Raw genomic sequence first — 25,442 nt, forward strand, 5'->3', positions numbered from 1 at the left:
AGGTATACAGATATGTGCATGCATAAATACATACACGTGTGTGTGTGTATATATATATAGACAACTAGAGCTAAAAAAAAGAGGTTAATACTAAAAGAAATGGGAAAAGAAACAAATGGGGATAAATTTATAAGTCACAAAGAAGCTCATGGTGGGAGGGGGGAGAACATCAATACACTAGAAGGGTAAAGAGGTTGGAGATTAGAAATTCTCAACTCATAGGTGTTTTGAAATTGACCCAAAGAGGGAAGAACAATCCAATCCATTGAAGCAGAGAATAGTTTTGCGCCCTATAGGGGAATAATAAATGGACTGGTGGGGAGGGAAGCAAGGGAGAGGGTGGGGGTGGGGGTAAATTTAGAAAGACTACAGGGAAAATAAGGGGGGGGGGGGATAAGAAGGAAGGGCGGAAGAAGGGAAAGTAAAATAAGGGTGGGGACTAGAAGGACTGATTAAAAACAAACATTGGTGTAGAAAGAAATAGTGAAAGAAACGGTAGGATCAGGCGTAGAAATCAAAATGCTGGGAAATACACAGCTAATAATCATAACTCTGAATGTGAGTTGAATGAACTCACCCATAAAACGCAAGCGAAAAGCAGACTAGTTTAGAATCCAAAACCCTACCATATGCTGTCTATAAGAAACACAAATGAGGAAGGTAGATACACATAGGGTGAAAGTAAGAGGATGGAGCCAAATCTACTGGGCATCAACTGATAAAAAGAAGGCAGGAGTAGCAATCATGATATCGGACAAAGCCAAAGTAAAAAATAAATCTAGTTAAAAGAGATAGGGAAGGTAATTGCATCCTGATAAAAGGCAGTATAGACAATGAGGAAATATCCGTACTCAATATGTATGCAACAAATGGCATAGCATCCAAATTTCTAAAGGAGAAACTAGTGGAGCTCAAGGATGAAATAGATAAAAAAACTATACTAGTGGGAGACCTGAACCTTCCTCTATCTGAACTAGATAAATCAAACCAAAAAATAAATAAGAAAGAGGTAAAAGAAGTGAATGAAATGTTAGAAAAATTAGAGTTAGTAGACATGTGGAGAAAAATAAATAGGGACAAAAAGGAATACACCTTTTCAGCAGCACATGGTACATTCACAAAAATTGACCATGTATTAGGGCATAAAAACATTACAAACAAGTGCAAAAGAGCAGAAATAATAAATGCAAACTTCTCAAATCACAATGCAATGAAAATAATAATTAGCAAGGGTACATGAAGAGGTAAATCAAAAATTAATTGGAAATTAAACAATACAATTCTCCAAAACCAGTTAGTTAAAGAACAATTAAAGTTAACCAGTTAGTTAAAAAACAATTGTAGAAACAATTAACTTCATTGAAGAAAATGACAATGATGAGACATCATTTCAAAACGTATTGGATGCAGCCAAAGTAGTACTCAGGGGGAAATTTATATCCTTGAGTTCATGTATTAGCAAATTAAGAAGGGCAGAGGTCAATGAATTGCACATGCAAATTAAAAAACTAGAAAGCGAACAAATTAAAAATCCTCAGATGAAGACTAAATTAGAGATTCTAAAAATCAAAGGAGAAATTAATAAAATTAAAAGTTTTTTAATAAAGACTAGAAGCTGGTACTTTGAAAAAAACAAAATAGACAAAGTACTAGTCAGTCTAATTAAAAAAAGGAAAGAAATAAACCAAATTGACAGTATCCAAGATGAAAAGGGAGACCTCATCTCTAATGAAGAGGAAATTAGGACAATCATTAAAAACTACTATGCCCAATTATATGGCAACAAATATGGCAATCTAGTTGTTATGGATGAATACTTAAAAAAAATATAAATTGCCTAGACTACCAGAGGAAGAAATTAATCATCTAAACAACCCCGTATCAGAGAAAGAAATTGAACAAGCCATCAAAGAACTCCCTAAGAAAAAATCCCCAGGTCCAGATGGATTCACAAATGAACATTCAAAGAACAACTAATCCCAATATTATACAAACTATTTGACAGAATAAGCAAAGAAGGAGTTCTACCAAATTCATTTTACGGCACAAACATGATACTGATCCCAAAGCCAGGTAGGTCAAAAACAGAGAAAGAAAACTATAGACCAATCTCCTTAATGAATATAGATGCAAAAATCTTAAATAGGATACTAGCAAAAAGACTCCAGCAAGTGATCACGAGAGTTATTCACTATGACCAGGTAGGATTCATACCAGGAATGCAAGGATGGTTCGATATTAGGAAAACCATCCACATAATTGACCATATTAACAAGCAAACCGACAAAAATCACATGATTATCTCAATAAATACAGAAAAAGCCTTTGATAAAATACAATACCCATTCCTATTGAAAACACTAGAAACTCTAGGAATAGAAGGGCCTTTCCTAAAAATAATAAATAGTATATATCTAAAACCATCAGCAAACATCATCTGCAAAGGGGATAAACTAGAAGCCTTCCAAATAAGATCAGGAGTGAAACAGGGATGCCCATTATCACCTCTATTAGTTAACATTGTAATAGAAACACTAGCAGTAGCAATTAGAGAAGAAAAAGAAATTGAAGGTATTAGAATTGGCAATGAGGAGACCAAGCTATCACTCTTTGCAGATGATATGATGGTTTACTTAAAGAATCCTAGAGAATCAACGAAAAAGCTAGTCAAAACAATCAACAATTTTATCAAAGTTGCAGGATACAAAATAAACCCACATAAGTCATAAGCATTTCTATATATCTCCAACCCACTTCAGCAGCAAGAATTAGAAATAGAAATTCCATTTAAAATCACTCTAGACAATATAAAATACTTAGGAATCTATCTGCCAAGACAAATACAGGAACTATAGGAAGACAACTATAAAACACTCTTCACACAATTAAATCTAGATCTAAACAATTGGAAAAACATTGATTGCTCATGGGTGGGACAAGCTAACATAACTACCAAAAACTTTTTTACTGAATTAGAAAAAAACCATAACAAAGTTCATTTGGAAGAACAAAAGATCAAGGATATCTAGGGAAATAATGAAAAAAAATGCAAAAGAAGGAGGACTTACAGTCCCAGATCTCAAACTATGCTATAAAGCAGTGGTTATCAAAACAATTTGGTACTGGCTAAGAGACAGGAAAGAGGATCAGTGGAATAGACTTGGGGTAAATGACCTCAGCAAGACAGTCTATGATAAACCCAAAAATCCCAGTTTAGGGGACCACACAAAACACTTCCATGCTGGTCAGTGTTGTGAGAGGATACTCATATAAAACCAAAACCCCAAATTAAAAACACAAATAAACTAAAGTAAAAAATAGTATGCTTTGTCTACATTCAAACTCCAACAGTTCTTTCTCTGGAGGTGGATAAGCATTCTTTGTCATAAGTCCTTCAGGATTGGAGGACAGTCTTTTAGAGCAGGCTTACATAGGGATGGATGGATTGATCAAGTGACGGTTTTTTGAGGAGGAAGGAGACCTAGGCATGTTTATAGGGAGTAGGGAAGCAACCAACAGACAGAGAGATTGAAGATAAATGAGAGAGGGGGGGATGATGAAGAAATCAACCTTGGAGATGAAATGTACTAAGATCCCTTGTATAAGTAGGAGGCTTAAGTTCATTTTGACAGTGAGAAAACCACCTTTTTTGTGTAAGACAGGGATAAAGGAAAACATAACGGCAGAAGATATCTAGGTGATATAAGAAAAGAAGAAGAAAAGGAGGTCTTGGTAAATGGACTACTTTTTTTCCTTTTTAGTAAAATATGAGGCAAACTTCTCATGAGGTAGTCATGGGAGTTTTAAGAAGGAATAAAAAGGTTCTGAAGAGCTGCTGTGGTAAGCGGGGAAAGGGAGTTTAATTAAAGAAGTATAAAAGGAGGGGGCATCTGGGAGGCTGAGTGGATTGAGTCAGGCCCAGAAACAGAGGTCCTGGGTTCAAATCTGGATTCAGACACTTCGTAGCTGTGTGACCCTGGGCAAGTCACTTAAACTCCCATTGCCTAGCCCTTACCACTCTTCTACCTTAGAACCAACACCCAGTATTGATTCTGAGATGGAAAGTAAGGGTTAAAAAAAAGTATAAAAGGAATAAGAGCCCAGTTGAGATACATAACATATGTTAGTAGTGGACCTAGTCAGCAAATTATATGACTTTTCCACTTTTGATAGTGCATGTATAGGAGTAGCAACAGATAGTGGAAGAGATCTAAAGTTAAGATCAGTGATATCAGACAGGCAAGAGACCCAAGAGAAAGAATTAGAGTGGAACTGGTTCACTGAGATTTCAAGACAGGGAAAGGAAAGTAACTAGAGGAGTGATAGCTAGGAGAAAAGTGAGAGATTGAGGGACTGGAGGGCATGATCAGGATGAAGAACAGGATTTAGAGATGAAATACAAAGGGTGAAGAGGAATGGCAATATACTATAATCAGAAAAAGACAATTCATGAACATGTAAGTGATATTTTTGTGGATGATGGTAAGATCAAGGGTATGACCATCTTTATGTGTGGCTGAGGCAAAGTGGAATAGGTCATATAAAATGAGTTTTAGAAACTATGAGGTTAGGATGCTTGAGGGAGGGTTCAATACATCGGTAGAAAACCCCTAGTATAAGGGCAGGAGTTGGGGAGGCAAGAAAGATTGTAAGCCAGGCAATGAACTCACTGAGAAAAGAAAGTGAGGGGCCTGAAGTGATATTTGAAATCCTTCCAGGATGGTAAAATATGCCAGAACTCACATTGCAGGGGCCTAACCCTAGAACCTTTATCAGCTCCACACAATCAGTGTAGAGCAGTGATGGTGAACCTATGGCATGGGTGCCATAGGATGGCACACAGAGCACTCTGTGGGCACACAAGTTCCCCCTCCAATTCATTATTAGAAAGGTAAAGATACTTGGGCAGATTTCTCCCCTCCCCCTCTTCACCTGCCTGAGGACATTTTTCACTTATCTGCCCCTCCACTTAGTGGTCCAATGGGAAGGCTTCCTTCCTCCCCTGTCTCCCTGTCTGGGAAGGGGGGGCAGAGGCCAAGGGGGAGTGGGACATGGCACTCGCTCTCTGGGAGGGAGCAGATGGCATAGCTCTCTGGGGGCAGGAGTCTGGCATTCCATCTCTATATGATTTGCCATCACTGGTGTAGAGCTTTGTGGAAATAGGCTAAATTTAATAAGTCAATCAAGAAGTGCTTATTAAACTTACTATATACTAAGCCCTGGAAATACCCTAAAAGCAAAATAGTGAAAGATGAAATTTTATTGAGATGAATGTTAAGTCTTACACTTGGGTTTTAAAAAATCAATTTTATAAGTAGCATTAAACAGCAATTCATCAGAAAAAGTTCTAGGGGTTTTGTGAACTACAAATTCAATTTGGGTCCAAAGTGTTTTATAGTAAAGCAGAAAGTTAAAAAAACATTCTTCTAGCAACATTAAGAAAAGCACAAGGTCATGGTCTGTAAAAATAGTACAACTGTACTGTCCTGGTCAATCTATATCTAAAAATTGTTTTCAATTAGAATGTCACATTTTAGGCAGGAAACTGTTGACCTGAAGAGTGTCAAGAGGAGAGTGATCAGGATGGTGAAAGGTCTTCAGGATATGCTACTTTTCTTCAAAGAGAAAAAAAGAAAGATCATCATGTAGAAGAGGAACAAAATACTTATTTTACATGGCTCCAGAGGTAAAAACTATGAGTACTGATAAAGTAATCAAGCAGCAAATTTACACTTGAGGTAAACAAAGACCAGAGCTATCCAAGAGTAGAATGGGCAATATTGGGAGCTACTTCCTCAATGTAAGTCTTCAAGAAAAGATTAGGTAATGATTTAAGTATACTATACATGGATTTTCTTTTCAGGCTTGATGTAAACAAAACATCCTGATGTCCTTTTTTATTAAGATTTTTTAACTCTTATCTTTTAAAAAACTTTTCTGGGGCAGCTGGGTAGCTCAGTGGATTGAGAGACAAGCCTAGAGATGGGAGGTCCTAGGTTCAAATCTAGCCTCAGACACTTCCCAGCTGTGTAACCCTGGGCAAGTAACTTGACCCCCATTGCCTAGCCCTTACCACTCTTCTGCCTCGGAGCCAATACACAGTATTGACTCCAAGAAGGAAGATAAGGGTTTTAAAAAAAACAACCTTTTCTCCTCAGTTTCCTCCTTTCTCACCTTCCCAATTCTCTTTTTTAATGATTTGGGTTTTGTATGACTTGTTGCAAACACAATAGCCATCCAGATAAAATATTCTCAGGAACAGTCAGTAAAGGAGGCACAAAACTCACATAATTTTAAAAAAGGGTGGAATTTTCAATTGTTTGAAATAGGAAGGGAGGGTTGGACTAGATAATTTTAAAGCTCTTTTAGCTCTGAATCTTATTATTCTTTAATAAAATTAGGCATACCGCTTTAACAAGTATGACTATCTTGTTTCTCCTTTAATTTTTTCCAATGCTTAAAGAAATACCAATAATGAAAAGTGAGAAATGATATCTTAAAGCAAGATAGGCGTTACCAAATGCTATTTGTAGCTAAATAGGGACATGCAACCTTAATTTTTTTAAAATTATATTTTATTTGATCATTTCCAAGCATTATTCGTTAAAGACATAGATCATTTTCTTTTCCTTCCCCCCATCCCCCATAGCCGACTGGGCATTAGATGTTTTCTTGATTTGAACCCATTGCTTTGTTGATAGTATTTGCATTAGAGTGTTCATTTAGAGTCTCTCCTCTGTCATGTCCCCTCAACCTCTGTATTCAGGCAGTTGCTTTTCCTCGGTGTTTCCACTCCCATAGTTTATCCTTTGCTTATGAATGGTGTTTTTTTCTCCTGGATCCCTGCAAGTTGTTCAGGGACATTACACCGCCACTAATGGAGAAGTCCATTATGTTCGATTATACCACAGTGTATTAGTCTCTGTGTACAATGTTCTCCTGGTTCTGCTCCTCTCGCTCTGCATCACTTCCTGGAGGTTGTTCCAGTCTCCATGGAACTCCTCCACTTTATTATTCCTTTTAGCACAATAGTATTCCATCACCAACATATACCACAGTTTGTTCAGTCATTCCCCAATTGATGGGCATCCCCTCGTTTTCCAGTTTTTGGCCACCACAAAGAGATGCAACCTTAATTAAAAAAAAATTATTTAAGCTTACCTAACACTTTACAGTTTGAAGATTCCTTTTCATCCCATAACAATCCTGAGCATAAATTTTATTTTCATAATTTCATAAATGAAGAAACTTGAGGCTCAGAAGTTAACTTGACCAGTCCCCAGTTAATATACTAACTGGACTCAAAACACAGGGCTTCTGAATAAAGGTCGCAATAATTTTTCCTCTATACCACAGCCACAACTATTCATTTTAAAGTAATCCTGAGTCATTACTTTCATAGCTACCAAAACTGCTCTTCTCATCAATGATCTAATTGCCAAAATCCAATGCCTTTTCTCAACTCTCATTCTCCTTGACCTCTCTACAGCCTTTGACACTTTAAATCACTTTCTTCTTCTTGATATTCTCTTTAGGTTTTCAGAACAAGACTCTTCTCTCCTGGTTCTCCTCTTATTAGACTGCTTCTCAGTCCCCTTTTTTAGATCCTCATCCAGGTTACACCCTCTCAATGTAAGGTATCCTCCAGGGTTCCATCATGGGACCTCTTCTCTTTTCCCTCTATACTATTTCACTCTATCTCATTAGTTCCCATGAATTTTATTACTGCTAATTCTCAAATCTATCTATCCTTCCCTAACTTTTCTGATGAACTGTAATCTCACATCTTCAACAGCAATTAAGACATCTTAAACTCAACATGTCCAGAACAGAACTCATCTTTTGCTCTAAATCCTCCTCCACCTAATATCCATATTAAGTGTAAGACCATTGTCCCATTAAGTCATGCTCAAAACCTAGGTGTCATCCTTGACTCGACTTGTTCTCATCACCCCCTCCCATATCTAATCTGTTGTCAAGATTTGTCAATTTCAACTTTGTAATATTTCTCAAATATTTCCCTTTCTCTTCTTTGACACTGCTGCCAGTCAGGGGCAGGCTCTCATTTCCTCATGTCTGAAATACTGAAATAACCTGCATGGTGGGGCTGCTTGCTTTGAGTCTCTCTTCACTCCTGCCCATCCTTTACACTCAGTTACCAAAAATATCTTTCTAAAGTGTGAAAATGAACATTAATTTTTAATTCTATTTTGTTAAGACTTAATCAAGTTAGATTTCAAATCCCCCCTCATAGTTTTTTATCCTTGCAAGTTTACTCAGATAACCTCAGGTCACTTGGGTCCTTGATTCTGTTCTGTTTCTACTCTTGGAACTTGTACTCTGACCCTTTTAACTTCACCCATCACCACTTTCCAGAGAAACTTGATTAACCTAAAGGCTATTCTCAATTTAAAACTGTTATAGCAATTCCCATACCTGTAGACTAATCCTATCATCTGAAAACTGATTATTTCCCAGTGATATAATGGGGAGGAGCTGACATACTCATTCCACCTCCTTATTAAAATGGCGATAGCCAAACAGAAGGTACAATTATATTGCTTGATATTTTGCTCTATCCTTTTATTAATCACTCTAAAAGATATTATTATCCCTAACTTAGGGTCTTTGACTAAAATGACACATTTTATTGGCTACTGCTAGTCAAGCTAATACACTGATTATATGGTCATACTTTTGCTGCCTTAATTTCCATCACACCAGTTGGAGAACCTCAAAAAGATTTGAGGTGGGACTCTAACATAGGTGACTGCCTCTGGGAATGACCCCTAGATTGTTTTAGTGAAAAATTCTCACCTAGGGATTTTTTCAGGACTACACCAAGAAGGGATTCTCTCTCAATTCTGAACTTAAATTATGTGAGCCAGGTTAAGTGACTTTCTAGTCTTTTTGAGTCCAAAGTCAGCTAAGGAATAAATACACTCTACACATCATTTGAGATAGGTCAATCTCCTTCTGGACTACTACCCAGGTCAAAGGAGATCTTAAATAAAGGGATCAGAATTTCCTAGGATTTAATAGTACTGCCCTAAATTTTTTTTTTAAAGAAAAAATCTGACTTTGGAAGTTTTGTAAAAGGCTGTAAGAATTTTTGTTTCAATTTTGTGAATGTGGGCACTCTGGCAAAGAGGCAAAAGTTCTAAAATGGTTCCTTGAGCATGTATTCTCACTAACAAATTGGACATAGGGAGGAGGACTTTGCCAAAAGCATTTTTATGTGTCTGTATACCTTTTCCTGAACTTAAGACATAAACTGGGTACCCTGATAAGAACTTAACCTACTGACAGCTACACCTACACTGAGGGAACAAGGCACTGTTAGCTCAGTTATATAAAACAAGGGTCAAGAAGGAGACCTTGTATTCTTCCCAAAAGGATACCTCCTTCTTAGGGTTTTCTAGGTTCCTACAGATCAATAAGCCAAGGATCATGTGTGTAATTAAGCTCCAGGTATCCTGCACCCATTAGGACAGTTAGGTTGAATTGAAGGGGCAAAGATAGCTGAATCACCTGACTCTTCAAAAAGGGGAACCCATGAGGTGAATTAGAGATAGGGTTTTTAGAGCTTTGATCATCTGTGGTACTCAGTCTTGTAATAGTGTAATCAAATCCCTAGTCTAGACAAATCCATTGAAGACAGTCTCTACTGAAATTAGGGAAATTCTGGTTGCAAATATAGCAAGAGCTCTTCAAAACAGAAATATCAGAACCATATTTTCTACATCCAAAAAAAAAAAAAGCCCATAAAACATTCAACAGATAAAACAACATTTCATATAAGTAGAAGAATCTCTGCAACGGGTAAAAAGTTCCCTCTACAGGTGAAATTTGGATTCCTAAAACCTTCAAGGTTTTTTTGCTTCAAACAAAACAATTTCTTTTAATAGAACTAAGGGTAAGATTTTTTTTTTCCCTTTTCTTCAGTCTGGCTAGCCAAAGAGGAAGCAAAACTGGTACTACAAATATTTCTAACATTTTGTAGCCTCAAAAAAAGACAAGTTATGGAAAAATCATGGGGTCCAAAATTGGTGTGCCAAAAGGAACCCCTTTAGAAAAATTCCTTATATTCTGACATAAAGGAAAGTTCCTGGTTCAACTGGGAATGACAAGCATGCTATTAAATTATGTTCTGATGGTGTTCACCTTTTTCTGATGCCTTGCCGCCTTCTACTTTTTATCCCTTCTTTTTCTCATACTACCAGAGAATTTCAATATGAAGGACTGGCATATTTCCTTCCCTAAACCATGAGGCACAATGATACCTAATAGATAGACATTACCAGCCTTTAATGATCTTTGCTCTCTCTACATGGAAGACAGATACCCCAAGTTTTGACAAGGATTCTGGTGGAGAGTAAAGGAGGACTTCTTTCTTAGAGGTTTATTGTGTTGTCTATATTTTACTATTAATTAAAAGCTGCCCGATCAGTGTATATCTTCCTTACTGCTTATCCAAATAATGAATTGATTGTGCTTGTGGATATCATGTCTTTTTGTACCTCAAAACTATAGCTTGTTTTAGAAGTAAAGATTACATGCAGACTGCATTTACTGTTTTAGGGAAGGAGGTTTTTCACTCTAGTTTTAAGTGTTAGCCTCTGTAAGATTTCAAAGACAGTTTATTATGATTGATTTGAATTTTCTTCTCCACCACAAAAGGAGAAAAAGTCAAGAAGTAACCTGAGGGAGAATGAAACTAATCCTTACTTGTAAGCAGCTTACGTAAAATTTATTTTAGATTTTAGAAATGGTAAATCTAAATTTAATTGGGTTCTAAAACTAAATCTTGTAGATTATGGCCACATGTGCTATCCACCTCAGAATTTGAAGTATTTTTCCATTTCCATAAGAACTTCCAAAATGCCTTTTAAAAATAGACTGTGCAAAAGCCTCTAAGTATTAAGCGGGTCTAAATTCAAGTGATTCTTGTAATGCTCAAATTATTATTTTAGCTCTGTCAACTAGAAATTAGGAAGCATTTTTAAAACAATTGCCCAGGGTAGCATAAGAAAAAAATTGATGAATTAAAATCTACAGCTCATCAGGGCTGAGGGAAAACATAAGGAAAAAGAAAACTCCAAGCCTACAGCCCAGCCTAGATGTTTCTGTTGTCTGAAAAAAAGGTCACATTGTGAAGTATTAAAAAAGAAGTGGATATATTTGTGGGATAGTCGCTGCAGAAAGAAGATGATTTGGGGGAATAAAGATAGCCCTTAAGATAAAACTAGCCCTGGGGCAGGTAGGTAGCTCAGTGGATAGAAAGCCTGGCAAGGGTTCAAACCTGGCCTCAAACACTTCCAAGCTGTGTGACCCTGAACAGGTCACTTAATTGCCTAGCCCTTTTAGCTCTCTCTTAGAACTCATAGTCAGTATTGATTCCAAGATGGAAGGGTTAAAAAAAAAAGGTTAAAACTAGTCCTATGTATTATTATAGATTATTGTTGTTGAACTTTAATTTTCATGTTGTCACTCAATATTTGACATAAGGACCATAAATTTAAAACTGCAAAATTAAGTTTTTGTCTTTCAAGTACACTGATCAAGATTTCTCTTTATTGGCCTTGAATGTAATCAGTTTAGATAGTCAAAAATTAATATTTAAAAATTTAAAACAAGTATATAAAATTACTAAAAAATGATTTGATAATATTGAGAATTAAAAATAACCCTTGATTTGGAAATTACAGAATATTATCAGGGTATTTTGAAGGAAGAGAGTACTGAATCTACAAAGAAAATTCTATCTAGATTCTGAAAAGTAAAAGGGTAGATCTGCTTCTAATCCCTCTTTTATCCAGAAAGTGAGTGACAAGTTTGTTTTAAAGAGGGAAAAGAAAAAGGGGGAATTGAACCTGTTGTCAGTAAAAAAATATATACATAAAAATAAAAAATGGGCGCTTGAATATTTTCAGGAAGAGTTGATAACTTAAATTTATCTGGATCTTAAGAACCGCCTCCACTAAAAAGAGAAAAATTTGTGACCAACTTAGAAGCAAATTTCAATTTGCAAGAATATTTTGAGAACTTAATTGTTTAAAGTAAACCAGAGGTAAAGATATCAACATTTAAAGTAAGGAGTTAATTTTGGATACATATGAAGGCATGTTTTTAAATGTAATAAGGACAATTTAGGGGAATAACTTTTATTAAATAGAAGGTACATCAAGAGTTTTCCTCAAGTAATAATGACTTTTCTTGTCATCAGCAAATTGGCCACTTGGCATAATTTTGAAACCACGATGAATATTTTTAGAATGTATCTGAATAAAATATTTTACCTAAATGTGAACAGTACTGAGTATTTTAGGCCAAAAGGGGTTAATTTGTTTTAAAAGTATGAAAAATAAACCTCTCCAGCACTGTTCGCTGTAATAGCACTTTATACTTACTATTTCTTTTAATTTTCCTTAAATTCATAAAGGCCAATATATTATTTTATGCAATAATTTTATTAGTCAACTAATTTAACTAGGATTAAGTCATGTAACTCAGATCTGAAGCACAATATTCTTTTATTAACCATGTGTATGAGTCAGTTAACACTGAATGTTATTGATCAAGAGATTAACATTTCAAAATAATTGATAAAAATAACATGCAAAGGAAAAGTTCAGTAAAATTAGTTCTATTGATAATCTAAAATATGCCTGGGAAATTTGAGAAGACTACTTTTCCTGTTTAGCAATTTTGAATGGACAGTGCACTGTCCTTAAAAGACCCCTCCCAAGGTTAATACTGTAGAAAATGATAAATGTCTTTGGGTGACTTAAAGCCATCTTCTTAAAGATATACAATGAGGCTACATTAAGAAAAGATTCAGATCTTTGAATGAATGATTTAAATGAGAAGAAAATGTGAAAAAGGCTAGAGGAATCTTTGAAAATAAACCAACTAATAACAATAGGCTTTATTAAAACCAGAGGTGATTTAACTTGATTAAGGTTTAGCTTAACACTAATTTAAGACTGGTAGATTAAAACTTATTACAAACCGCAATTACTATTTGGCAAGAAGAACTTTATTTCTCCTCTGTTTATCTTGGTTTATAAATCTGTCAAGTGGATAAAGGGCAGCTAGGTAGTGCAGTGGACAAAGCATTAGCCTTGGTTAGAAAGACTCATCTTCCCAAATTCTAATCTGGCCATAGACACTTACTAGCTGTGTGACCCTGGGCAAGTCATTTATCGTTTCCCTCAGTGTCTTTATCTGTTAAATAAGCTAGAGAAGGAAATGGTAAACCACTCCAGTATCTCTGCCAAGAAAACTCCAAATAGAGTCAGAAGAGTTAAAAACAAACAACAAAAGGAGTGGCTAAAAATAGCAACTATCTCCTCCCCCCCAAGGTATTGGGAGGCCCAAATAATATGATTTTGAAATGCTTAATATAATACAATGATTTGCCAAATATGTTAGGTATTAAAAATATTGTTAGGAAAGCAAGTTCTCTTTTAATCTGGCTTTTCTTGGATTATTTATTCATTAAAAGAATGATGTAAAAATGTTTGAAAAGTATTTAGAAATATAATAATGGTAATAATTTTTTGCAAATTCAATATAGCAGAAAAGAGCAAAGATCTCTTAAAATGTCCTTATGTGCAAAATGCAAAGTCCTAAAATCTTAACCAGTCTTTCTAATAGTGTAAGGTGTTTGAGAAATAGTGCTGGAGTCTTGAAATATACTGCCACCTAGATAAAACTTCAGTACTTTCAAGTACTAGATTTCAAGTACTAGCCCTATGTTTGGGCTAGAGAATAGTAATTTAATTTTAATTGAGAGAAATAACAATATATTTTAAGTTTCTCAATGCCCATAAAATCATAGTTCTATTCAGAAATTACAAAGAGGAGAAATAAATTCATATCTCTGCCCATTACACCATACGGCTTTAAGAGTCATGAATGCTTAACTTTTTAGTATACTAAGTAAATATTCTAAAATTAAACAACCTACAGGGTAGACTTTGCAAATCTGGAAGAAGCAGCAGTTTAGAACATTTGACATTTAAGCCTACTGATCTCACTATTAAAAGTAGGAGAAATCCTGATGAAAGAATATATAGAAAGTAGTTAATATAACCTTCTTGCTTTTAGCTCATTTCTAAGAAGTACATTTTAACCTTAATTAGAATTTTGTATGAGAAACTTCATAGTGTGATTTAAATTGCTATGTTAACAAAAGTTATCAATTGTATTGTAGCACTAAAATGTTACATTGATTTCCTGAGAAGGTAGAGGAAAAAAGTGTACAATAGTTACTTCCTGACTTGTGATTATGAAAATGATGGTAACCATCATAGCCCCATGCTATGATCACTGAAATTCTGCTATTTAAGTTAAATCTCAAGGGGCTTGAATTCAATAGTGTTTTTAAGTTTTGATTTCAGGTATGACTGAATTGCCAAGAAGCCACAGTTCACCATTCAATGGAATGACACATTGTTGCTCAAAGAGAATGCAATTTGTGGGGAGCAGCAGTGGATTGAGAGCCAGGCCTAGAGATGGGAGGTCCTAGGTTCAAGTTTGACCTCAGACACTTCCCAGCTGTGTGACCCTGGGCAAGTCACTTAACCCCCATTGCCTAGCCCTTACCACTCTTCTGCCTTGGAAGAAATACTTAATATTGACTCCAAGTGGAGAGGGAGAGGGAGAGGGAATGGGTTATTGGGAAGGAGGTCATGTTCTTCCTTCATTTTTTCCTGTGCTCAGCTTTTGATTTTAGGCCTACTTACCAGAGGGGACAATTTGTCAATGTGTTAGTCACATGTCTAATATATGAATTGTTATAATATTAAACCTGATGATTTGGAGGTCATTCTCTCTCAAATTAATCCCCTTAAAGAAGGATATCTGAGTTAAAATTATTTAGTTCCTATTCCCATATATTGGGGTTACAGCATTAAAAAAAGCAGACACTAGCCCAAACTACACAAGTCCATCAAGGGGCCAGTGCTCTCATAGAACTCTTCTATCTTTAGATATCATAATTGCCTTTCGGCTTTGATAAACTGATTCAAGAAACTCATGATGGTAAATCAGCCTCCAAGAATCAAAGGAGGGAACTATGAAACTGAAAACAATTTTTTATTCTATTTTGCTAAGACTTAATCAAGCTAGATTTAATAGTTCCTCTCACAGTTCCTTACCCTTGTGAGTTCACTCAACTTCAAGTAGCTTGGGTTTTGAATCTATTCTGTTTCTATTATTGGGACCCCACCTCTATAACTTCATTCATTTTCCAGAGAAATATGATTAACCTGAAGGTAAATAAGAATTTAAAACTGTTGGTTTGGTTTTTTTTGTACCATGCCTAGAGACTAATCTCATCTCCTATCCCTTTAAACTAACATCCCTATAAACTAACTAGTCAATTAGAGGACTCCTGGGTCACTAACACTTTGCAATGTCTTCTTATTAATCACTTTAAACAATCTTATCACCCCTAACTCAAATAGTCTTGGACTATTAAGGCGTCATTGGTCCAATTTGTTGATCACTACTAGGCAAGCTAATAAATTGATTATGCTCAGATCTTTGTTGCCTCTGTCTACCTTTATTTCCAAAAACAAAGAGTCAAAGCACGTCACATCCCTACACAACAAACTCCAGTTTCTCCCTATCACCTCCAAAATCAAATAAAAAAATCCTATTTGGCAAAGTCCTTAATAGCCTACTTTCCACACTCTGGACCTTTCCAGTATTCTTATTTATATCTTACCCCCTTTCCAAAGACACTGACCTTACTATTCCTCATATAAGACATTCCATCTCCCAATCACTAGAATGCTCTCCCACTTCATCTCTACTTCTTGGATGCAAGTACAAGTTTAAATTTCACCGTCTTCAGAAAGCTAATTCCATGGCTGAACAAATTGTGGTATATGTTAGTGATGGAATACCACATATTGTGCTCAAAGGAATAATGAAATGGAGGAATTCCATGTGAATTGGAATGACCTCTGGGAATTGATGCAGAGTGAAAGGAGAAAAACCAGGAGAATATTATACACAGAGACAGATACACTGTGGTACAATCAAATGTAATGTATTTCTCTACTAGCAACAATGCAATGATACAGGACAATTCTGAGGGACTTGTGAGAAAGAATACTATTCCCATTCAGAGGAAGAACTGTGGGAATAGAAACACAGAAGAAAAACTACTTGATCACATGGGTTAATGATTCAGGGATATAGACTCTAAATGATCACCCTTTTACAAATATCAATAATATGGAAATAGGTCTTGATCAATGACACATGTAAAAGCCCGTGGAATTGCACATTAGCTACAGGAAGGGGTTGGAAGGAGGGGAGGGAAGAAACATGAATCTTGTGATCAAGGAAAAATATTCTAAATTAATTAAATTTAAAAAAAGCTAATTCCATTGGGCAGCTAGGTGGCTAAGTTAATAGAAAATAAGGCCTGCAGATTAGAAGGTGCTATGTTCAAATCTGGTCTCAGATGCCTCCTAGCTATGTGACCTTGGACAAATTACTTCAAATGCCTAGCCCATATCTCTCTTCTGCATTGGAATGATAGTATTGATTCAAAGATGGAAGGTAAGGATTTAAAAAAAAGAGCTGGATTCAATTTTTTCTTAATCCTAGTACCTTAAATTTATTGATGATTTCCTATTTATCCTCAATATAGCTTGTTTGTACATAATTGTTTGCACATTGTCTCCTTCTTTAGAGAGTGAACTCCTTTAGGACAAGAACTGTCTTTTGCCTTTCTTTGTATCCTCACCTTTCAGTAAAGTGTCTGGCACATAGCTGATACTTAATAAATGTTTATTGACTACTTGGAATAGAACTTTCAACCTCCACAATTTCTACCATTTTATTTCCACTATTACCATCCACCCAAAGTACCGCAACAGTCACCTACCTGGTCTTCCTTCCTCCAGTTCCTTCCAACCAGTCTCAATTCTTCCTTTGTATTGTTGCCAGATCAACCCTTCTAACATGAGATCTGATAGTCTGTCCCTTCTGTTCAAAACCCTTCCATATCTGTTACTGAATTTAAAGCCCAAATTCCTTAGACTAGTTCTTGGAAGCACCCCACAATTTGGCAACTACCTTCCCAACCTTCAGATTTCATCTCCCAGGGCCCTATGCTACCACACAAGTGAACTACTTACCATCCCTTGTACACATACAGCATCCTCCTATCCCAATCTTTGTTTATACTATTCCTTATATCTCAAATGCATTAACTTTTAAAGTCTAATTCTAAAATTAAGTTCACCCATAACTTTTGAAATTTAAGATGAAGAGGCTCAGAGTATTTTTTTCAGCACTACTAGATTCTTAACAAAATATATATTTTTTTAATTGGGAAAATTTTATTTAATAAGTTAATTTAGAATATATTTCCATGGTTACAAGACTCATGTTCTTTCCCTCCCCTCCCCCTCAACCCCCTCCCATTGCTGATGCACAATTCCAATGGGTTTTTACAGGTGTCATTGATCAAGATCTATTTCCATATTATTGATATTTGTACTAGGGTGATCATTTAGAGTCTACATCCCCAATCATATCCCCATTGACCCATGTGATCAAACAGTTGTTTTTCTTCTGTGTTTCTACTCCCAAAGTTCTTTCTCTGAATGTGGATGGCATTCTTTCTCATAAGTCTCTCAGAAGTTTTCTGTGGCTACTAGTAGAGAAGTTCATTAGGTTCAATTGTACCACAGTGTTATCAGTTTCTGTGTACAATGTTCTCCTGGTTCTTCTCCTTTCACTCTGCATCAATTCCTGGAGGTCGTTCCAGTTCACATGGAATTCTTCCTGTTCAGCAAAATATCTTTCTAATAGGAAGCATCTATTATAAAACACATGGATTCTTCCCCTTTGGTATCGATAGAGACCACTTCTTAAAGTATAAAGAACACATGAACCCAACCAAGTGAGTAGAGGTTTGACTACTTGCTCCAGCCCTTAAGAGCTTTAGGAACCTGGGCAAGTCACTTACCTTCTGAACCTCAGTTTTTTCAGTTAGGAAACAGTGATAATACAGCCACCTCCCAATTTAGCATGAATAATAAATCCCTTAACATAGTTCTATGCATTTAAATTTGCACTATTTTTAGTTATAATTATGATTGGTTCCATTGATTCTAGTACTCAATAGTACTCAAATTCAGATAATGCAACCACTTCAAGGAATTTTTATTTGCACTAATAAGGACCTAGTTATAATACTTATAATACATACTTCACAGGGATAGGGAAAATACTTCATAAGCCTTGAATTATCAGAGTTGAGTCATTGAGTCCTTTCATAAGTATCCACCAAAAACAAAACAAAAACATACCTGAAAAAAGGATCAAATAAAAAGCTGTTAAGAGATCAACTTTAAAAAATAATATATTAGACCAACGAGCATTTATTAAGTGTCTACTGTGTTCCAGGTTCCATGCTAGCTCCTAGGCATGTACAAAGACAAAAATGAAACAATCCCTGCACTGGAGGGGTTAACATTGTGGAAAACATTATTCACGTATTTTCACGTATTTAAGTACATACGAAATCTATTAAAACGTAAATACAATGCAGTTTCTAGGGGTAGTAGGAGATGGTGGTCTAGGGGAAAAAATGGGTAAAACATGTAGAAGCTGAAACTTAAGTTGAGCTTTGAAGGTAACTGAATTTTAAGAGGCGTATTTAAGAGTGTATTCCAGGCATGGGGGACCAATTTTATAGAAGTACAGAAAAAAGAGATGGAACATAATTTTAGGATTAGCAAAAAGCCAGTTTGGCTAAACCATAAAGTGAATGAAAGGCAAAGAGAATTATGTGTAATAAGCCTGGAAAAGTAGGCTGGGACCAAATCATGAAGCGTTTTAAGTGACAATCAAGAATCTGTATTTACTTTTAAAAAATCAGAGATAAGACCATTCATTCTCTAAGCATATAAAATTAAGGGCAGAAGAATAATGACAACAAATCTAAAAATGAATCATTAAGTCTTTCAGTTCTTTTCCAATTGTGGAGAAAATTGTTTACCTCTCCCTCGAATTAAAACAATAAAAAATCCCTTATTAAATGCTTGCTAGGGGATCAAGCATTGTTATTTTTTTTAAACCCTTACCTTCTGTCTTAGAGTCAATACTGTGTATTGGTTCCAAGGCAGAAGAGTGGTAAGGGCTAGGCAATGGGGGTTAAGTGACTTGCCCAGGGTCATGTAGCTGGGAAGTGTCTGAGGCCAGATTTGAACCTAGGACCTCCCATCTCTAGGCGTGGTTCTCAATCCACTGAGCTACCCAGCTGCCCCCTGTATTTTTTTAAGTGCAGGAGATAGGCATTGAGACCAAAATAAACCAGTCTTTAACTTTATTTTTGTTGTTGAGTCATGGACTCTTTGTGAACCTATATGGTATTTACTTGGCAAAGATACTGGAGTGGTTTGCCATTTCCTTCTCCAGCTCATTTGACAGACAAGGAAGTTAAGTAACTTGCCCAGAGTCACACAGGCAGTGTCTGTGGCCAGATTTGAACTCAGGTATTCCTGACTCCAGGCCTAGAGCTTTATTACCCTAACTGCCCCTTCAAACTTTCTTCCCTATTAAAATGAGAGCTCCTTGTAGGCAGACTGTTTTTGCCTTTCTTTGTATCCCAGGACCCTTAGAAAATCTCGTATATAGTAAATACTTAATAAATGGTTTCTGACTGATACAAGCTTACATTCTTCCAGTGAAGAAGGAAGAATACAGCATATAAACAAATACATAACAGTTTGAAAGGAGAGAGAATCTGTAACACCTGAGCTGAGCCTTGACTAAAGAAATGGATTGAGAGAGGTACAGGTAGATTTTAAGCATTGAGGAATAGTTTATGCCAATCAATGTAAAGCCACTAGGATGTGAAATCTAACAGGGACAGGAGAAGTGGTCAACCAATGGCAGGTTGAATTTTTTTGGTGGGGGTGGAGGTATGGTGGGAGGATAACAATATAGTCACAGAGTCTCAAAGGTGGTCTTAAAATTGCAATGATTTTCTCGGGCTTAAAACATAAAAACAAAATAAGTTTAAATAGGGTTATGGTAGGAGTTGGCAGTGACTTCTGACTCATTGGGGTCAGACTCTAAAGGAACCAAACATACAATGAAGGTGGTAGTTATTTCCAAAGAGCTTTGTGCTTCAAATTGGCCCAAGACACCCAACGTGAAAAGATACAGCTAGAATAGAAAATGGTAAGAAAAAAAGGTGTATTCCCATCCACAACCCAGCTTGCCCCACCCGGACAATCCTTCCCTTATCCAGTAATGAGAGAAAAAGAAAAACTCTGCTGCTGGCCCCAGAGGAGCAACTCTTCCAAAGAGAAGGTGTCTATTTAGAGAGGTAGTGGAGCCTCATTCGTTTTCACAAAGAATGGTTAAAATTTTATTTTCAAACATGGCCTACAAAAGGAGCTAAAGAAAAAACCTGATGCTAACTACTCCATCGTATTTCCCTCCTACCCCTACCCAATTCCCTCACCTCAGTCTAAAACAACAACCCCGGGACACGTGCCTATTTCACCCACCCACGGTCCTTCCTAGCCAGCACTCTCCGGATGGGCTTCCCTCAGCCACCCGCCACCCCCAAGTATACAGGAAAGCCCGGGTGGGGCCTAGGAGAAGAGAAAGTCTAGGGTTCCCTCTACACCTCTAATTGGATCCCACAAGAGAGCCTCTTGGGTACCCCAAGGAAAGCCGATGACACATGGTCTGGCATGTGTACCATTCATCTCCTTAACCTCCACTCTACCTTCATTATTGTTCCAAATCAAAAAAGGTGGGTGTGAGTGTGTTGGGGGGGGCGGGTTGGGAGGGGTGGTGTTGCTGCTACTGCAGCAGCCCATGGCCGCAGAAAGGATCCAGAGACGCGCCAATTCCAGTAGGGGCAGAGCCTTCCACCCCAGCCCTCCCTTTCTCCACCTTTCCCACCTGACTAAGTTCAACAACCAGCCTCCAGCTCCAGGCGAACAGGGCGGGCAGAATCAGCGAAAGGATGGACCAGGTCCACAGGTGCGCAGGAATGGGGCTTCCCGCGCCCCCCCCCCTTTCCCAGCTGCTTCCCCTCTCCTCGGCTGGGCGTCAGCCCCCAACCCTATGATTCTTGGATCTCCAGAAAGACCCGCCAGCCTCAAGTGAGGCTCGGGAAATGCTGCAGCCGTTCTGAGCACCCGGAGGTAGAGGCCTGGGGGAGAGGTGAAAGGGGAGACAGGTGTCCAGGTACGAGGCGGGACGATAGTCCCGGGGCCGGAGCATCTCTCACCTGCTTGCCCCGGTAGAAGAGGCGCTGGCGGTCCGGGGCCACCTTGAACAGCTCCCGGATCTTTTCCCGTAATGTCTCGATTTTAGTGAGACGCGACAGGTCGTCGATGGTCCGCGTCTCAGTGCCGTCTATGGTGCGGACCTGGATCCACATTCTGACCCGAGGAGGGGGTGGGGGGAGCGGCCGGGAGGAAGGAGGCGCGGAGCGGGGAACCTCCGGGCGCTGATGCCTCCCCTCTTTGTCTCCCCCTCCTTACGGCCGAGGCTCTCACACCCCCACCGCCTGCCTCCCCAACCCCGGGGGTCCTCGAGCGCAAGAGGGAGAGCGCGAGCGAGAGCGTGCGCGGAGCGCCCCGGGCACTCGGCGGTGGCGGCCGGCGGGACCCCGCGCGCGCACACCCCGAGAGGGCGGGGATGGGGGAAGAGGCGGAGCGGGGGGAGGGGAACGGGGAGCGAAACAGCCGGAACTGGGAAGAGGCGGGGGTGAAGAGCAGGCGGAGAGACTGACAATGCCAGTGCCGCCACGGCTTTAAAAATAGGAAGGAGCCATAGCGGACCCACCAAGACTGTTTATGAAGAGCTGCTGCTCTCACATGGAGGTCACGGCGCCAACTGGTTCTCGCGAGATCCGCGCGGAACCAGCCTTAAAGAAACAGCGACCCACGAAGCGTGGGACGGACAGGAGAGTAAACTGTGGGGTTGCGGACTGGAGGGCGGGGAGGGGGGAGGGGCTAGCGGTAGCATCTAACTCCGCCCCTGCCCCGCCCCCGGGCCTCTGAGGCACACGCCCGCGCGCCAGTTTCTCTCCCTTGCGCGCGGTTTGGCGCCCGGGGGTGCTGGGGGCTCCGCCCCCTTCTTCCGCCCAGGCTGCTGGCCGTCGTGGGCCTAGGTTTTCCTGTCTCCCGAAAACTCCCCAGCAAACAATAGACATCTCGAGCCCCGCGGGGTGTGCACGTGTCCCTCCTTAGGGCCCTGGAGTAAAGGACTCCAGAGGGTCCCAAATTGCCCCGAAAACGAACCAGAACTGAGTGCAAGACTGTGCTTGCTTCTCCCGCGGCTCGACCTTCCTCGCCCAGCCTGGGTCCGGGGTCCCTAGGGACACTCTTTCACTTTCACCTAGCTGGACTCCAGTCCCCTTGGTCTGGTCCTGGGATTTCCCGCCACAAGCTGGGCTGCTCGATCCGTTCAACTGGGCGCCTTCTCACCACTCACCTGGGAAAGCTTGGATGTTTCCTCCCGGACTTCCCGAGGAGTTTTCATTTCTTTCAAAAGTGGTTGAAGGACACCCATGGCTGGAAGACTTGTAGGTTCATGGAAAGGGCTTATTTTCCCCAACGGTTACATTGTTAAAGCACATGTTCAGAGCCACCAACTGCCAAGGAAGAAAGCAAAGCTAGAAAGGCCTATTGGGAAATGGCGTTCTCAGAAATAGGCCTTGCATAACACCTTAACGGGAGGTTTCAAATGAAACTATGCAGTATATATCTGCTTAGGAAGAAAGAGGAAATACACAAATCAGGGAAGGGAGATCCCTTCCATCTCAGATGAATAAAAATTAAAAACTAGGAAAATTTTGCAAAATGTGGGGAAATAAAACACCTGAATTAAAACCCATGAGATTTTGCAGTGTGTGAGGTTGAACCTAATTACTATGAAAGCAAATATTAATAACTGGGAAAAACTCAAAGCATATATATTCTTAGTGGGGTAGCAACATTGATTATGAAGGACATTTTCATTGAATCCAATCTAGTAACAATAATAGATAATATTTGTTAGCGATTTTCATATTTATCTCATTTGATCCTTAGGACCACCCTGTGAGGAAGGGCTTATCATTATCCCCAATTATAAAATGATGAGGAAACTAAGGGTGAAAGAATGACTTTCCTCGTGTCAGAATTCTTAAGTATGAGACAGGATTTGAAGTCTGAGCTTTTCTGTCTGGCATCCAGAGGCAACTTCTTTTTGTGTGTGTGTGTGTGTGTGTGTGTGTGTGTGTGTCTCTCTTTTTCTCTCTTTCTTTCTCTGTCTCATTATCTACCTTTGCTATTGGTTAAATTTACATTCTTTATTCTCCTTGCTAGAATTGTACAATAATGGTCTACCTATATATGGAAAGGAGAAATGTCTCTTGTTCTTAGTTTCCTTTTTCTGTAAAATTAATAGGGTAGACTAGATACATAAATCCTTTGATTCTCTATCATTCTATAAGGAGAGCCAAACAAGTATTTGTTGTGCATGGACTATGTGGTACCCAGTACTGTGTGCTAGGCCTTTCAGTAATTTTTAAAAATCAACTCTGACACGTGAAACAAAGTCCCTTGGAGGTTGAAGTAACATTTCCATCAACCAAAACAACTAATAACTTTTTTGGAACTGACTATAAGGGTCTATAGGAGTTCAAAGGAGGGGAGGATAACCAGTTTGGGTTAAAATGGCCATGGAATATGTTATAGAGAAAGCAGTACTCAGTTCATGAAGACTTTCTTTAATACAGGGTTGTAAGTGGGGGGGTGGATATTTCCATTTTAGAGATAAGGAAACTACCTTTTGGTTTTGATTAAAATCACACAGATAGTTACGAGTCAAATTCAAGTCTTCTACCTTTGTCAAATATTCTTTTTTAAAAGCATATTCTCTTTTGCTTAAATAATAAGTAGCATAACTACTATAAATATGTTGCATGTAAGGCTTAGACAGTAGGATAGGGTGAAAACCCACAGTGTATAGAATTTCATACCTCCTACCTAGTCATGTCATTTGCTGTCACTCTTCCAGGGCTAAGCTCCCAGAATGAAAATGCCACCATATAGTTCCATTCAAACTCTCCCAGGGCCCTAGCGGTAAACCTGTTGAGGGGAAATACTTTTCTAATCACCACTATTGCTCTGAGTCCCCATCCAGTGTGTTTTCTGTTTCTGTAACTAGCCCTTTGCAAGGTAACACATCTATATAATGTATCATATTTATACAACCAACCTCTTAACATGACACTTGGAATTTAACCATAACCATTTACTTAATAATAAAGCAGAGGAAATAAAGAAAGTAAAACCATAAATAATAAAACATATCATATTATGCATGTTAACCTGGATCTTACTTTTCCATCATTGTTCTCAGTAGTTTTAGTGAAGAGAGGGCCCACACCTAGGGAAACCTATCAGGGAAGCACATGAAGGAGGAAAACTCATGTGTTAAAAGTAATTCACAACTCTAGGCCACAGGTTTCGTCACTATTTTTTGCTCCATTCAGGTTCGATATTAAAACAAATTTAAAAATTCTCAAAATAGTTTAAATTCACTTTAAGTACTGAAGATACTCAAAACAACACATCTGGAGGAGGAAGAAAGGGATTCACAAATCAAAGAATCTACTCTAGAGTAACACCTCCTAAAATGTTGCTTTCCTAAGCAATGAAAGCTTATTTCTCACTTGAACCCATCTAATTCCTTGCTGTCCACACTGGTTAAACAAAGATAGATGAACAAGAAAAGTCATGTAAATAAGAATGGAAAATAATGTATTCTTGTGCAGTGGATTAATTGCCCAAGGGAAAGGAGCAAGAGTATACTTTTACTATTAGGCAGCTAGGGGAAAGATTGTTATAAACTTAAGGCATTTTCCAGATGATAGCTGTTTACTTATGTTCCTCCTTCCCTGACCACATGGATTAGGCTAATTTGGTTACTTTTCCTGAAAAGCAATAAACCTACCTCAGACTTGATTGGCCCAAGGGACTAAGGTTCAAAAATGTTTCAAGACCCCTCATTCACCACACTCTGCCCTGCTGACCAGAGAGAGGAACTGACTCTACTTAAGCAAAGTATTGCACTATCTTTGTTGAATGTACTTTCTAAGCTATGACAAAAGATGCCGCTTTTTGTTTTTTGTTTTTTTTTTAGTGGCCTGAGCGCTTCATTTTGCTCTAAAACCAAATTTAAACTAGTACGTGAATTGCCTGAAGCAGTCCTACTTAATAAGTGATATGATTTTAGGGATATTTGGAAAGCCTCAGTATATCTAAAATTTCTTCACTTCACTCAGTGATGCTGCAAATTCCAAGGTTTATCACTAAGTAATCAAGTATTATGATGAGTTTCTTCAAATGCATCCATGCTGGAGCAGACACAAATGACAGAACTACTATAAT

At 38.3% G+C, this 25,442-nt stretch overlaps 1 protein-coding gene across 2 annotated transcripts in view; it reads right to left on the reverse strand.

Moving 5' to 3' along the window:
* The window catches only part of UHRF2 (ubiquitin like with PHD and ring finger domains 2), a 172,329-nt gene extending 150,383 nt beyond the window's left edge, over positions 1–21,946 (reverse strand). The window contains exon 1 of one of the 2 annotated variants that reach the window (XM_001365386.5): positions 21,287–21,946. In XM_001365386.5, coding sequence (XP_001365423.2) covers positions 21,287–21,439 — 153 coding nt within the window. In that variant the 5' untranslated portion in view covers positions 21,440–21,946. The remainder of the gene's footprint in view (positions 1–21,286) is intronic. The other variant, XM_007499557.3, reaches the window with a different exon arrangement.
* Positions 21,947–25,442: the final 3,496 nt, after the last annotated feature.

The sequence above is a fragment of the Monodelphis domestica genome, chromosome 7 (assembly GCF_027887165.1).
Source record: "Monodelphis domestica isolate mMonDom1 chromosome 7, mMonDom1.pri, whole genome shotgun sequence".
Classification (NCBI taxonomy): domain Eukaryota; kingdom Metazoa; phylum Chordata; class Mammalia; order Didelphimorphia; family Didelphidae; genus Monodelphis; species Monodelphis domestica.